This window comes from Hyperolius riggenbachi, chromosome 11 (assembly GCF_040937935.1).
Source record: "Hyperolius riggenbachi isolate aHypRig1 chromosome 11, aHypRig1.pri, whole genome shotgun sequence".
Taxonomy (NCBI): Eukaryota; Metazoa; Chordata; class Amphibia; order Anura; family Hyperoliidae; genus Hyperolius; species Hyperolius riggenbachi.
In genome coordinates, this window is record NC_090656.1 from 129126237 (window position 1) to 129142147 (window position 15911).

General features: G+C 44.0%; 1 protein-coding gene across 2 annotated transcripts in view; it reads left to right on the forward strand.

Annotated features, from left to right (window-relative positions):
* The window catches only part of LOC137537785 (epidermal growth factor receptor kinase substrate 8-like protein 2), a 176296-nt gene that overhangs the window by 55461 nt on the left and 104924 nt on the right, over nucleotides 1-15911 (forward strand). For both annotated transcript variants that reach the window (XM_068259748.1, XM_068259749.1), the window contains exon 6: nucleotides 12612-12727. In XM_068259748.1, coding sequence (XP_068115849.1) covers nucleotides 12612-12727 — 116 coding nt within the window. The remainder of the gene's footprint in view (nucleotides 1-12611; nucleotides 12728-15911) is intronic.

The following is a 15911-nucleotide window of genomic DNA, read 5'->3' on the forward strand; positions in this document are numbered from 1 at the left end:
GGACACTGCAGCTTTAAGGCCTCACTGCAGGGCCGTACAACTCAGCACACAAGTGATTCCCCCCACCACACACTTTCTGCCCACCAACAGAACTTTCTGTTGGTGGGCTCTGATCGCTCCTATGATTTTTTTTTTGTAAATAATAATTATTATTTTTTTAAATAAATAAACCTACTTTATTATTTATTTTTCTAATGCTCCCTCCCCCCGCTAGCCACTGACAGCGATCAGCTGTCATAGGCTTCAGCCTATGACAGCGGATCGCTTCTGTGTTTCTCAGGAAGACAGCCGTGTCACACGGCTGTCACCTGTACAGCTCTGCCGTAGATCGCAGCAATGTACTATGTAAATAGATGTGAATATTCGCCGTCTAACAGTCTCCTATCTGCGATCGCCGCTGAGAGGCTGATGACAGACAAGCGGGATGCACGCAATCCCCTGCAATCTCCGCCCCTAAGACTTCACGCCAATTGGCGTGGAGTGGTCCTGGGGCTGCCGCCGCATTCAGGCCAGTCGGCGTGGAGCGGTGGGCAAGAAGTTAAGTTGTAGTCTTGCAGTTGTCCGTATCTACCTCTATCAAACTATGAAGTCCAACCACCTCATGTAAACACATGGTTTCTACTGTTTTGCAAGGATTTTGGGAAATTTAGTCTGGAATCTATTGATCTTCCTATAATGTGTCACATGATCACACCTGACTGACCTGCCCACCAGCTGAATCCAGAGAGGAGAGAAAGCATGTAGGACTACAGTTCTGAGCATATATGTTACGCTTGGTGGTATATCCTCCACAGTCAGCACGTAGTGTATATCCTGACGTGAAGGAGGTACACACGCTAGCACAAGGAACCAGGATATCCCCAGTTTAGTGAAGAAGAGGACTGACTCCAACAGGAGATGTGGCGCACAGAGCAGGCGTAGATCCGAACAGCCACAAACAATCCTTTCACTATAGTGGCTCAGCGCAAGGTAGCGCTGAGCGCATAAACCAGAACTCAGCAGATCAGGACAGGTAACAGAATGAACGCTTGCTTAACTAGTCACTGCTAAAGTGACAGCAAGCGTCCATAACAAGACAGACTGGAATGAGGCAGCCAATGCGATTGCAGCGGTAGCGTGCCTCACACGGACAGGACAGAATAGTCGGGAAATAGAGTCAAGAAGGCAGACGTAATACACACAAATATACAATAGGTATGATTTTCTAGCGTATTACGATTACAGCTATCAAAGAACTACAAAAAACTAACTGACATATGTATATATCGGCTATAAACCGATATATGACATAAGCAAGGAACACTAACTAAGAACTGGAGCAGGACTAGGAAGGATTCGCTACTTCTAGGCAGAAGCGAGCGCAATCCACGCAAGGCAACAGGAACAGGACTTACTAGCTGTAACGATTGTGGGATATCTCCGTGTTCAGCGCACAAAGATGTGCGCTGACACTGCGGAGGTCCTCCACAAGCGTGTCAAGATACTAGAACCCAGCTTTTGGTGCAAGCACCAGTAGAGGGAAAATTCCTGTCGGCAGATGGCGCTGGGGAGTGCAGAGGAACCAATCCTCTGCACCTCCACAAATGTCAGACAGGAATTTGTACGAAGCGCAGAACGCAATCGCAAGAGAGGCGATTGCGAATGAGAACGAGCAAAGGGACAGATTGTATGTGTGTGCGCCAATCTAGTCGCCACCCCGCGACCGCGCATACACAACAGCAGATATGAAATAGGAACGCGATCGCGAGAGGTGCGATCGCCAGACGTGACACAAGGCAGATCAGAACAGAATACGAGGTTAGCAAAGGCACAGCAAATAATACAATGAGAATATACGGAAAATAATAAACGCTAGCTAACCGCGAACACCGCACTCATTCGCAACAGTGCACGCGGTTATGCGCGGTCTCCACGTGATAAGCACAATAGAGACAAGCACGCCTAACTAACCATCAACAGACAAACACGAAACAAAGAACGTGAACGCTTGCTTAACGGTTACCTCACCGAGCCTACAGCAAGCGCCCGTATCAGACAAGACAGACAAACGAGAAACAGGAACTAGGCAGAAAGGATCCACCGCTCTTCCGCCAGAGCAAGTGTGATCCAAGCAGGAACACAGATCAGAAAGATCCACAGCCGCTAACGCTAGCGGCTAGTGCGATCTAAACAAGACAGATCAGATGAGGTAGCCGGTAGCAACCGCTGCTCCAGCTTACACTCCAGGAACTCAGATCAGAAGGATCCACAGCCGCTACCGCTAGAGGCTAGTGAGATCCAAACAAGACAGAGCGATTCGCTATCAACCGCCGCTGGTGACAGCGCAATCGCGACAGACAAGACAAGACAGAATAGGCAGTACAAATTATACACAAACTGACTGCACTAACTAGGAATGCAAGGAGCACTCCCCAAGAATTAACTATACTAAGATAGCAGTGGCTGACACTCCAGGTGAGTCCAGCAGGAACAAACCTCTATGAGCAGCGAAGCATTGTGGGACACACATAGTACTTATAGTACACGCCTCCAATGAATGTGGCCAGGCAATTTGCATGACAACGTATGCAAATTCCTCAGCAAGCACAAGCTGCAAAACTGACAGAAGGACTTCTTTCCAGAGTCCTGCAGCATGCAGACCTGAATAATGATCAAAAGGCTGCCTGCCTGCGCAGGCAGCTGAGCGGATCGTTACAGTACCCCCCCCTCTAGGGACGAATTCCAGACGTCTTTCAAAACTGGCGTTATCAAAAAACTCTAACTGAAGACTCATGAAGGTCGGGGCAGCCCGACAAGGTCCAATTCCAGAGTCAGTCCACCCGAAACCGACCTCATCGGAAACAGAAGCCACCGAAACATGCCCATCAGTACTACCAGTCTTAGCGTAACACCCATCAGGACTGTGGATACCAGAGAAAAAGCCATCGACACCCTCCAGACAATACCCACCACCTTCCAACGAGCGTCCGAAAATACCAAACCTGCCACAATACCTGTTCGAAGTGTCCCTTACAACACAAAAGCCACCGTTGATCTTATCCAGGGGACCAAGCAAAATCTCTCCCGGAATCTCCCAGAACCTTTTGAAGCTCCACAGAGATCCCAAGAGGGCAGAACAATCACCAGGCTCACATGGAGAATTACCAAGAACCCCCATGGAACCAATGACAATTCCGGATTCAGAATTACGAGGACACCCATCAAGATCAAGACTTTCAGGGACCACTTCTGGGCATGCAAGCAGGCAGGCTAAATCAGAGCATGTCTCCACCGAGGAAGCATCTGAGTACGCTGGTAACCGAGGCACACTTGGGCTTTCTGGGTCACAGAGCACACTGGGGTACACCAGCACAGGAGAAACCTCAGTACATGTCGGGGAACTGCCAACCTCAGAGTCCGGCACGACAAGACCAAAACCAGTACCGGACAGAGAATCATCATGAGTGGAGGTCACAGGCACTGTACTTTCACAAGAAGACTCGGATACAAATTCAGAAATTTCTGTGACAATAATATCATCATTGACTACATATGAGTGAAGCTCCATCAGAGCTGAAAAGGTAGCCAGCAAGGCATCTAGGGTCGAAACACTGGAGCAATTGTCCCCAGGCAACGGGCCCTTACAGGTGTGAACAGGGTGAGACAGAGACTCATCTGCAGAAGAAATAGCGACATCAACAGAATAAACTTTATTAGGCATATTAATTTCACTTTTGATGCTGCATAGTTTAGGAATTTTTCCCATAGCAGGATCATAGATGGAAGATCTTAAAGATCTGTTCTTAGATGACAAGGGATCCCACATATCTTTGAGAAAACTGGCACATTCATGTTGATCACAATCTGCAGGAACATCTGAGAAACAGGCATTACATCGCATAGATTCAAACTTCACGCAATCAGGAGAGAATCTTTCAAGATTCGCACAAGAATCAACCACAGTAGTGCACCCATTCATGTCAGGTCGCACAATATCTAGACTCACATGCTTTACCCCAGAAAGGCAGGAACAATCATCCGATAACGATGTCTCTTTATTGAAGTCAATTGATTGGTGTGTGTGCAATTCATCCAAAATCGTCTGCCACACATAAGTCACCGGATTCACAAAACATTCGTCACACTCATCAGAGTCAATCAAAGCGTACACCGAATCAAGACAAGCATAAAGAATCTCTGCGCTTTTTGCGATGTAAAAATCGCAAAACGCCTTCCAATCAATCTCGAACTCCTCAATTAATGCTCCAATATCCCATGGAGCAAATGGGGGTTCAAACAACTCGGTTTCCAAGAAACCCTCATAAGGGTTGGGGTCAGGAACATGCAAAGACTTTCTCACTCCTTTAATATAGAAAATAATTCTGCCTATCAAAGGATCCACAAATGCCCTTTCTTGGGGTAATGAAACCTGAGACTGAGAAATTTCAGACTTTACAGAAACAATTTTTTTATTTGTAATTGCTATGGGCAACGGTTTTTTCAGCTGAGAAGTCTTCCTTTTTTTCCTGCTTTTAGTCCTTGCTGCTTTAGGTGGCTGCTGTTTAGACACAGGGGAATAGTTACTGCATTCATTTTCAAACTGAATGGTTTTGCATGAAGTAGGTAGAGCAGCTGACTCATTAGCTACTACACACTCATACAGGGCAGGTGGCAAGCAAGGCAACTCAAACCAGTAGGAGAATGTAAATGTAAGAAACTGATATAGATTATCATTCCAAGAATTGTCTTGCAAGATTTCATGAGCCCATACAAACAGATCATCTTTCAAAAGCACATAAGCTAATTGGAGAGCAGACGTGGACGGATCAGTAATTTGAAAAGTAGGATTCAGACAAAATTTTACGCATTCAGAGAGAAAATCCTCTTTCGTCTCTGAATTTAATATTTTGAAACTCTTAAAGACACAGGAACCATACTCAGCAAAATCGTACAAATCAGAAATTCCCTCTACACTGGGGTTTTGGGTTGGGCTGCTCATAATGTAACGATTGTGGGATATCTCCGTGTTCAGCGCACAAAGATGTGCGCTGACACTGCGGAGGTCCTCCACAAGCGTGTCAAGATACTAGAACCCAGCTTTTGGTGCAAGCACCAGTAGAGGGAAAATTCCTGTCGGCAGATGGCGCTGGGGAGTGCAGAGGAACCAATCCTCTGCACCTCCACAAATGTCAGACAGGAATTTGTACGAAGCGCAGAACGCAATCGCAAGAGAGGCGATTGCGAATGAGAACGAGCAAAGGGACAGATTGTATGTGTGTGCGCCAATCTAGTCGCCACCCCGCGACCGCGCATACACAACAGCAGATATGAAATAGGAACGCGATCGCGAGAGGTGCGATCGCCAGACGTGACACAAGGCAGATCAGAACAGAATACGAGGTTAGCAAAGGCACAGCAAATAATACAATGAGAATATACGGAAAATAATAAACGCTAGCTAACCGCGAACACCGCACTCATTCGCAACAGTGCACGCGGTTATGCGCGGTCTCCACGTGATAAGCACAATAGAGACAAGCACGCCTAACTAACCATCAACAGACAAACACGAAACAAAGAACGTGAACGCTTGCTTAACGGTTACCTCACCGAGCCTACAGCAAGCGCCCGTATCAGACAAGACAGACAAACGAGAAACAGGAACTAGGCAGAAAGGATCCACCGCTCTTCCGCCAGAGCAAGTGTGATCCAAGCAGGAACACAGATCAGAAAGATCCACAGCCGCTAACGCTAGCGGCTAGTGCGATCTAAACAAGACAGATCAGATGAGGTAGCCGGTAGCAACCGCTGCTCCAGCTTACACTCCAGGAACTCAGATCAGAAGGATCCACAGCCGCTACCGCTAGAGGCTAGTGAGATCCAAACAAGACAGAGCGATTCGCTATCAACCGCCGCTGGTGACAGCGCAATCGCGACAGACAAGACAAGACAGAATAGGCAGTACAAATTATACACAAACTGACTGCACTAACTAGGAATGCAAGGAGCACTCCCCAAGAATTAACTATACTAAGATAGCAGTGGCTGACACTCCAGGTGAGTCCAGCAGGAACAAACCTCTATGAGCAGCGAAGCATTGTGGGACACACATAGTACTTATAGTACACGCCTCCAATGAATGTGGCCAGGCAATTTGCATGACAACGTATGCAAATTCCTCAGCAAGCACAAGCTGCAAAACTGACAGAAGGACTTCTTTCCAGAGTCCTGCAGCATGCAGACCTGAATAATGATCAAAAGGCTGCCTGCCTGCGCAGGCAGCTGAGCGGATCGTTACACTAGCTAAGCACAGGTGATCACGATACGTGCAACCTACCAAAATGTGCTGAAAGCTGACTGACTGAACACAGGATGTAAACAGTTTGTGTACGTATATATCAGCGACACTGATGTATTAACGTAACACGAATACAAGGAAAATAACAAACACGCTAGTATGCATATATATTGGCAATGAACCGATATATGATGCAAGACTAGCAAAGTAGCAATTACTGATAAACAGAACAGGACTTGGAAGGACTCACTGACCCCTTTGCAGGAGTCAGTGCAGTCCACACGAGATCTAGGAGCGAGGGGGCCGAGACAGAGTAACAGACTGATCTGAAACTATGATAGCCCGAGGAGCCCTGCAGGAAGCAGATCTTTATACTGAGGTCATCCAATGGGAGCAGACATGCAGATTCCCACACAGGTGAATGGTAATCATTCAATCCTGAGCTGGCCAGATCTGCAGAGCCACTGCAGATGGAATCAGCAACTAGTTTGAGTGCAAACCAAACTATGCAAGCAAATGCATGTAATGACATCAGAACTGCTTGAGTTGCAATACCACTGCAGCCAGCAGTAAACGCTGCAGAAGCGATCGTGACAGTACCGCCCCCCCCCCCCCCCCCCTTAAAGGCAGATACTAGACGGCTTTTAAAACTGACATTCCCAGCAAAACAATCTGACTGATAATTCATGACGGCCAGGACAGCCCGACAAAACCAAATTCCAGAATCAGTCACCCCAAGACTGGACCCATCAGAACCAGAACCTACAAAACCATGCCCATCAGTACTACAAGCCTCAGTGTGATACCCATCAGAAAAGTGATTTCCAGAACCACCCCCCCCCCCTTCCCCGAAATTCTCTGAGCGATACCCACCGCCTTCCAGGGACTGTCCAAAAATGCCAAAGCCTTTGCAATGCCCACCGGAACTGTCTTTACCAACACAAAACCCACTGTTGAACCAGTCCAAGGTACCAGGACAAGTTTCCTCAGAGATCTCCCAGAACACTTTGAAGTTCCATAGAGATCCCAAAAGGTTAGACCGCCCTTTAGGCTCATATGGAGAACTATCAAGAACCCCTATGGAACCTAGGGCAATTCCAGAGTCAGGGTTACAAGGACAAATATCAAGATCAGGGCTTTCAGGGACCAGAACCATCTCTGGGCATGCAGACAGACTGGCAACATCAGAACATGTCTCCACTAAGGAAGCATCTGAGCATGCCAATACCTTAGACACACTTAGGCATTCTGGCACACGGAGCACATCTGGGCACACTGGCACAAGAGAAACTTCTGGGCATGTCAAGGAACTGCGGACCTCAGAGTCAGTCAAGATAGGACTGAAACCAGGACTGGGCAAAAAAAAATCATGACTAGACTTCACAGCTACTGGATTCTCACTAAAGAATGCAGAATCAGACTTATATGTCACTGATTCTAGCAAGGTTATTAACAAATCATGTTCAGGGGCATTTACAAGACAGGACAAATCTTCTGATGTATGCACCGAACTAGACAGGGTTTCCATAGCTTCCTCTGGACTAGACAGAGACTCATCTAATACACTGGATTGGAGCTCATGAAGGGCTGTAAAACAAGTCAGTATTGCAGCACCCCCCCCCCCCCCCCCCCCTTGAACTAGGCAAAACTGAGGAACTCACTGGACAGGAAGGGAACTCTGGAACCTCTGCCACACTGGCCAGAGAACCAGAATTTTCCAGGATACAGGGCTGGGTTTCAGGAACACTCATTAACCCGGACTGAAATTCTGAGATTTCTATTATTTTTTCCAGAGAGTCAGAATTATCCATGTTACAGGGCAATGCTTCTAAAACATTCAGAGGACAGGGCTGAAGTTCCCTGGCTACTGTGATATCAGAGAGGGACTCAACATCATTAGCAAAATCAGACTGTGTACAGGGCAAGGTATCTAAAACACTTGCTGACAAGGACAATGCTTCAATGGCTTCCGCTTCACTAAGCAGGGATTCATCAAGTTTTACTAGAGTAGACTGTAATTCCAAAACAGCTGCTAAACAAGTGAATATTACTGTAACACCCACTGAAGTAAGCAGAGCCTCTGAGTCTTCTGCTCGAGATCTTGAAGCATCTACAATACTGAGTGAAGCATAATACTCTGCAATTTCATCTTCACTGGACAGAATCACTGAACAGTCCATATTGCAGGGCAGAACCATGAAAGCACTTGCTGGACAGCACAATGATTCTGTGAGCTGAGTTTCATTGGAAAGAATTGAACAATTCATGGTAGAGGGCGAATTCACAGGAATATTTTCTGAACAAGGCAATGATTCTGTGATTTTAAGTTCACATGATAGATGCTCAGAACCATTCGTGGAACTAGAGCAAGGTACAGAAACAGGAGGATCAGGACACAGGGCTTGTGAATCTGAACCATAGCTTTTCAACTGTGAGATTGGAAAATTCAGATGCTGGGGTTCCAAGGCTACCAAACATGATTGCTGAGACTCAGGAACTGATGTAGTATATCTATTGGTGTCTGCTGGATCAGACAGGAATTGATCTTTATCAACACAGGTAAAATCTACAGAAGTGTTTGTTGAAGCAGGCAATAATTCTTTGGTTTCTGTTTCACTGAACAAAGACTCATGAGTACTGGCTAGACTGGACTCAGAAGTCAGCAGGACCTCTGGATCCTCTGCTGAGAAATTTGTGCAGGGCAAGGATAAGGAAGTATCAGTAGCTTCTGTCTTACTGGGAAGTAACACTGAGTTATTCATGGTACAGGGTGGCATTACAGGAACACTTACTGGACAAGGCAGGGATTCAGGAACTTCAATTTCACATAATAGGAGCTCTGAATCACTCGCTGAATCAGCAAAAGGTGCTGAAGCAGGCGGGTCAGAACGCCAAATTTGCGAATCTGGAGTCAAGTTCAATTGTGAAACTGGAAAACTCAGAGACAGAGGTTCTGAGGTCACCAGACTGGATTGCGGAGCCTCAGGAACTGAGGAAGTGGAACAATCTCCAACTGACAGTGTGCTTTCTCTGGTATCAACTGATTGAATCGCATAAAAATCATCCAAAATCATTTCCCCCACATCGATCAACGGATCCACAAAGTCATACCCACACACACCAGTTTTTATTAGATTATAGGCAGACTTAATGCACGCATTCAATACTGCTTCACTTTAAGCACTGAAGAAATGACAGAATGAACTTGAATCACTGTTCAATTCACAGATTAGAGCTTCAATCTCCCATTTCTCAAATGGAGGATCCCATGCACACTTAACGACAGCTGAACATTCAGGCTAATCACAGTTCACAGGTGTGGTTGTGGCAGGAACATGTATTGGGTTATTTAGCAGGCGATTGGCAGATTTCTTATTCCTAAGAATCTCCAAAACCTGTAACAAGTGTTGAACTGTAGTATATGCAAATTTCCCTTGCTGCACAAATAAGTTGATTTGTTCAATACTCTGTAATATGTCTTCATAATCATATTCAGACAACTCATTTAAACAAGAATTTTTATTCTCCCTGGCTAGCATTAGTAGTTTCATAGGTCCATTTGACTCCCCTGAATGGTAACTGAATTTCATTATCTGCTAATGGCGGAGTCTCATTACAGATCTGATGCGCAGTTGCTAAGGGCAACGACTCTGCTGGTTGTGAACGTTTCCTGGAATGTTCACGCTTATTTCTATGTGAGACTTTAGACTTTGCTGCCTTAGGCGATTTATTCACAGATGAAGGAAAGTTAGTACAATTATCTGCTTGCTGATCATTTTTGCTAGCAGTTAAAGGAACAGCTGATTGACAAGCTGCCAGGAGCTCATTAAAAGGGTAGGGAAAATTAGTTTTGCGCAGCCAGTTATGGATCACAAACGCTAAAAATTCCAGCGGCCTCTCTTTCAAATTGGTATGATCCAGGAAATCATAAGACCACTGAAACAATTTCCCCTTAAACAAGATATAAACTAGCTGGGGTGCCCACGTTGAAACGGGAGTAGCTTGGAGCTTGGGATTGGCCAGAAACCTGGTACATTCAGAAAAAAAATCATTTTCTGTTTCAGAGTTAAGTTTCTCAAATTTCTTAAAGAAACAGGAACCATAATAAACAGTGTCATATGTTCTGGAAGTCTCCTCCACAATGGAGATTTGTAATGGGGCTATCATAATGTTACGCTTGGTGGTATATCCTCCACAGTCAGCACGTAGTGTATATCCTGACGTGAAGGAGGTACACACGCTAGCACAAGGAACCAGGATATCCCCAGTTTAGGGAAGGAGAGGACTGACTCCAACAGGAGATGTGGCGCACAGAGCAGGCGTAGATCCGAAAAGCCACAAACAATCCTTTTACTATAGTGGCTCAGCGCAAGGTAGGGCTGAGTGCATAAACCCGAACTCAGAAGATCAGGACAGGTAACAGAATGAACGCTTGCTTAACTAGTCACTGCTAAAGTGACAGCAAGCGTCCATAACAAGACAGACTGGAATGAGGCAGCCAATGCGATTGCAGTGGTGGCGTGCCTCACAAGGACAGGACAGAATAGTCGGGAAATAGAGTCAAGAAGGCAGACGTAATACACACAAATATACAATAGGTATAATTTCCTAACGTATTACGATTACAGCTATCAAAGAACTACAAACGACTAACTGACATATGTATATATCGGCGATAAACCGATATATGACATAAGCAAGGAACACTAACTAAGAACTGGAGCAGGACTAGGAAGGATTCGCTACTTCTACGCAGAAGCGAGCGCAATCCATGCAAGGCAACAGGAACAGGACTGACTAGCTAAGCACAGGTGATCACGATACGCGCAACCTACCAAAACGTGCTGAAAGCTGGCTGACTGAACACAGGATGTAAACAGTTCGTGTACGTATATATCAGCGACACTGATGTATTAACGTAACACGAATACAAGTAAAATAACAAACACGCTAGTATGCGTATATATTGGCGATGAATCAATATATGATGCAAGACTAGCAAAGTAGCAAATACTGATAAACAGAACAGGACTTGGAAGGACTCACTGACCCCTTGGCAGGAGTCAGTGCAGTCTACACGAGATCTAGGAGTGAGGGGGCCGAGACAGAGCAACAGACTGATCTGAAACTATGATAGCCCGAGGAGCCCTGCAGGAAGCAGATCTTTATACTGATGTCATCCAATGGGAGCTGACATGCAGATCCCCACACAGGTGAATGGTAATCATACAATCCTGAGCTGGCCAGACCTGCAGAGCCACTGCAGATGGAATCAGCAACAAGTTTGAGTGCAAACCAAACTATGCAAGCAAATGTATGTAATGACATCAGAACTGCTTGAGTTGCAATACAACTGCAGCCAGCAGTAAACGCTGCAGAAGCGATAGTGACAACATATGGGACATAAAACAGCTACAGTGAGATGCGAAAGTTTGGACAACTTGTTAATCGTCATGATTTTCCTGTATAAATCGTTGGTTGTTAAGATAAAAAATGTCAGTTAAATATATTATTTAGGAGACACACACAGTGATATTTGAGAAGTGAAATGAAGTTTATTGGATTTACAGAAAGTGTGCAATAATTGTTTAAACAAAATTAGGCAGGGGCATTAATTTGGGCACCACAAAAAAGAAATGAAATCACTATTTAGTAGATCATCCTTTTGCAGAAATTACAGCCTCTACACGCTTCCTGTAGGTTCCAATGAAAGTCTGGATTCTGGTTGAAGGTATTTTAGACCATTCCTCTTTACAAAACATCTCTAGTTCATTCAGGTTTGATGACTTCCGAGCATGGACAGCTCTCTTTAACTCACACCACAGATTTTCAATTATATTCAGGTCTGGGGACTGAGATGGCCATTCCAGAACATTGTACTTGTTACTCGGCATGAATGCCTTAGTGGATTTTGAGCAGTGTTTAGGGTCGTTGTTTTGTTGAAAAATCATGACGATTAACAAGGTTGCCCAAACTTTCGCAACCCACTGTATTCTGTTCAGTACTTTGCTTATGTGCACTATTTATATTTATTTGTCATCCTGATTGCTATTATATTTGCTATCTTTATTTTTGTGTTTAGTTTGCCTTTTATGTGTCAGAAAATATACATTTGTAATCACTGTTTTATTAGTGTACAGTTTGCTGAATTTCTACAGTCCATCCTAATGTATACATAAAATGACCATAAAAAATGGATTAGTTCTATGAGATAATGGTCACGTGTATTCAGTGAGCTTTCATATTTGAAAATTATTTCCTTGTACAGGATGTACTTTTTTGCAATTATCATCTGTCTGACTGTAAAAAAACCTGTTTGTTTTTTTAAATGCAGAGTTAACCAGGAGAGGATAAATCAAAGAGAGTCTATTCTCCCACCCAGCACAGCCCCCAAGCCAGCCTACAGAGATAATAAAAATCGTGTGATGTCACCCCCCACACATGACGTTGGTAAAGCATTGCTTCATTCTCCTGATATTTACTGACCTGTTAATTAAAAGTGTAAAGAAAACATCTGCCATGCAAAGTTCTGTCAATTAAATAGTATGAGCAAATCAGATCACCAAAAATGTATCTGTTTAATGTAATCAAATATCAAGTGGTGAGCAGCACAAACCAACTTTTAATACAATTTTTTTGCAAAGCATGCACGCAGCAGTGGAGACCCAATCCCCACAAGAAAAATATATAACATACAGAGGGGCTGCAGCACACAACAGGAAAACAGTGACAGGGGCTCTTGGTTACGCTTTAACGCGCTTAAGCTCACCAACTGCGCCAAAGTGTATCTGTTTAATATAAACATAAGTTACAAAGGGCATTTACAGGACCAATATCGGGAATAAAAGTAATATTTAAAATACACTGTATGCATGCATTTAAGATGTACATTTCCCTAGAGTAAAATGCACTATAAATTGTTTTTTGTCCTATGTTGCGCCACTTACAGTTGGTACTAGTAAACATCTGACAGGTTTTGGACCAGTCTATCTCCTCACAAGGGATTCTCAGGGCTGGTGGAGATGGGCGCGATAGAAGCAGTGTATTGAGGGATTGAGAGGAGCGTCCTGCCCCACCCCCTCACCAGGAAGTAATGCATGCCGCGTGTGTTGCGGCGGCGTCTCTGACCTGAAGCTTGGAGGGAATCCTGCTGAGAAGCTTCTGATACAGCGCACAAAGTGGGTCTGGTGGGAGGCAGAGCAGGGATCAGGGGAGTGAGGAGAATCAGCTACTGGCGACAGACTAGCGCTATTTATGTTACATGAAAAAGCTGCAGCATAAAGGTGGTGAGACTACAAATATATGTACATTGGTGGACGTCAGAAATAGTGATGAGCGTAATGACCCAATTACGAATTTCACGCAATTCATGAAATTACGATTATGGCCGTAATCGAAATTTCATGAATTTCTCAAATTACGCGAAATTTCTTGTTTATGGGGAATTTCGTAATTACGATCTTTTTCGTAATTACAATAATTTACGCAACACAAACAAATCAGAATTTCGTGTTTAACACGCAAATTCCATCTTTCTCAAAATTGTGTTCCAGTCCAGAGGCTCCTGATACATTTAAAGCGACAGCACTTGCAGGTACCTTTGCATTATCAGACATTGCAAGGCCCAAAGCCAAGTGCCTCAGCATGTATGACTGCATCTTGACAAAGAGCACCTGTCTTAGAAGTGGCTGCATGTAAAGCCTCCTGATACATTTAAAGCAACAGCACCTGCAGGCACTTTTGCATTATCAGATATTGCAAGGCCCAAAACCAAGTGTTATCACAACATGACAGCTAAGTGCACCATGGCAAAGAGCACCTGTCTTAGAAGTGGCTGCAGATAGAGCCTCCTGATACATTTAAAGCGACAGCATGTGCAGGGGCCTTTGCATTATCAGTAATTGCAATCAGTAATTGCAATCAATGAATGACTTTCCTGAGTTTAGTCATTACCTAAATGTTTATAATTACTACTAGAAGTGAAATTACGTTCATTTTTGTAACTAAAATAACTTTGTTTCTATAGAAAACTTGAAATTACTAAATTTTGCGTTAAACACGAATTTGTGACGAAACACGGAATTACGAAACTGAAATATCACTTACAAAATTCTGAATTGTGGTTTGTATGGCAATTACGAAATTACGAATTCGTGTCGTAGCGGCAAAATTCGTGTCCGTAATTAAGGAAACACGAAATTTGGAAAATTTCGGCTCAACACTAGTCAGAAAGTGGTTGCAGCAGACTGTGTATGTATCCTGGTGCGATTGGACAGAAGATTTGTTCTATATGATACAGGCTGCAAGTAGCTATATATTGGTGGTCAAAATAATTTGGTAATTGCAGATTGTGTATGTATCCTGGTGCGATTGGCCAGAAGTTTTCGCTATTATGACACGTGGGAAACAAAAAGGGAAGACTGACAGCTGCTCACAAACAGGGGATATACTGGGTTTTATGGAGGTGAAATATAAAAAATCTGATGGAAGCGGAGAAAGAATGGAGGAGACTCCTAGTGAATCCCCTGGGGAAGATGGTGGAATTGGTAATGAGTGTGTATCTACCAAAAGCCCTGAAAGGAAAAGGAAAACTCTGTCTGGTGCTGAGCTGGAGGAGGAGGAAAGTTGGAGGGATCAGGTGAGGTCTCTTCCCACTTTGTCTGATATGGAAGGCTTAATTGAACGTTTAGAAAAATCGTTCCATATGGAAAAGATGGAGATTAAAAATGAAGTGATGAGTATTGGTCAGAGAGTAGCAGCTGTGGAGGGTAGGGCAGAAAAGATGGAGCAAACTGTGTCTGAAGTTTCTTCCCAGATTAATTTGCATAATAAAAAGTTTGATGAGATGATGTCCCAATTGGATGATTATGAGAATAGCAATCGCAGGCAAAATATCAGAATAAAAGGGCTCTCTGAGAATGTTAATGCAGCTGATTTGAAAGAGTCAGTTATGAAGATTTTTCATATTTTTTTGAATAGTGACAGATCTATTGAGATTGAGAGAGTGCATAAGTCACTGGGTCCTAAAAAGACTGATCCTAAGAAGCCAAGAGATGTGATTTGCTGACTTTTACGTTTTGCTGACAAAGATGAAATTATGTTTAAAGCTAGAGAAAAAGGATCAATTGATTTTGATGAAAGCATAATTGATTTATACCCAGATTTATCTTGGAGAACTTTATCGATTAGAAGGACAGTGAAACCGTTGGAATTAAGGAAAGCAGGAGCAAAATATAAATGGGGGTTCCCTTTTCGTCTTACTGCAAGTTTGAATGGAAAATCTGCAATTTTGAAATCCAAGGATGATGTAAAAAAGTTATGTGAGACTCTGTGGATACCATTAGTAGATTTTGAGGATTGGAGACGTTCTGGATTTAATGTAACTTTTTCTCAGCAGGATAGATGGGAGAAGAAAAAACGAATGATTAGCAATATGATCGAATTGTAAATGTTGTTTAAATAATAGTATGGTTATTAGAGAGGGAGCTTTCCTGGTGGGGGTGGGGGGAGGGGGTATGCTGCTGGGCCTTTTGAAATCCCAAGGAGGTGTCTCTAAGGGGATGGAGACAAACAGAATGGGGTGCTCTGGTGGGGGGTGTCCTGAGCAGACAATTGGGTTGTTTTTTCGTTTTGT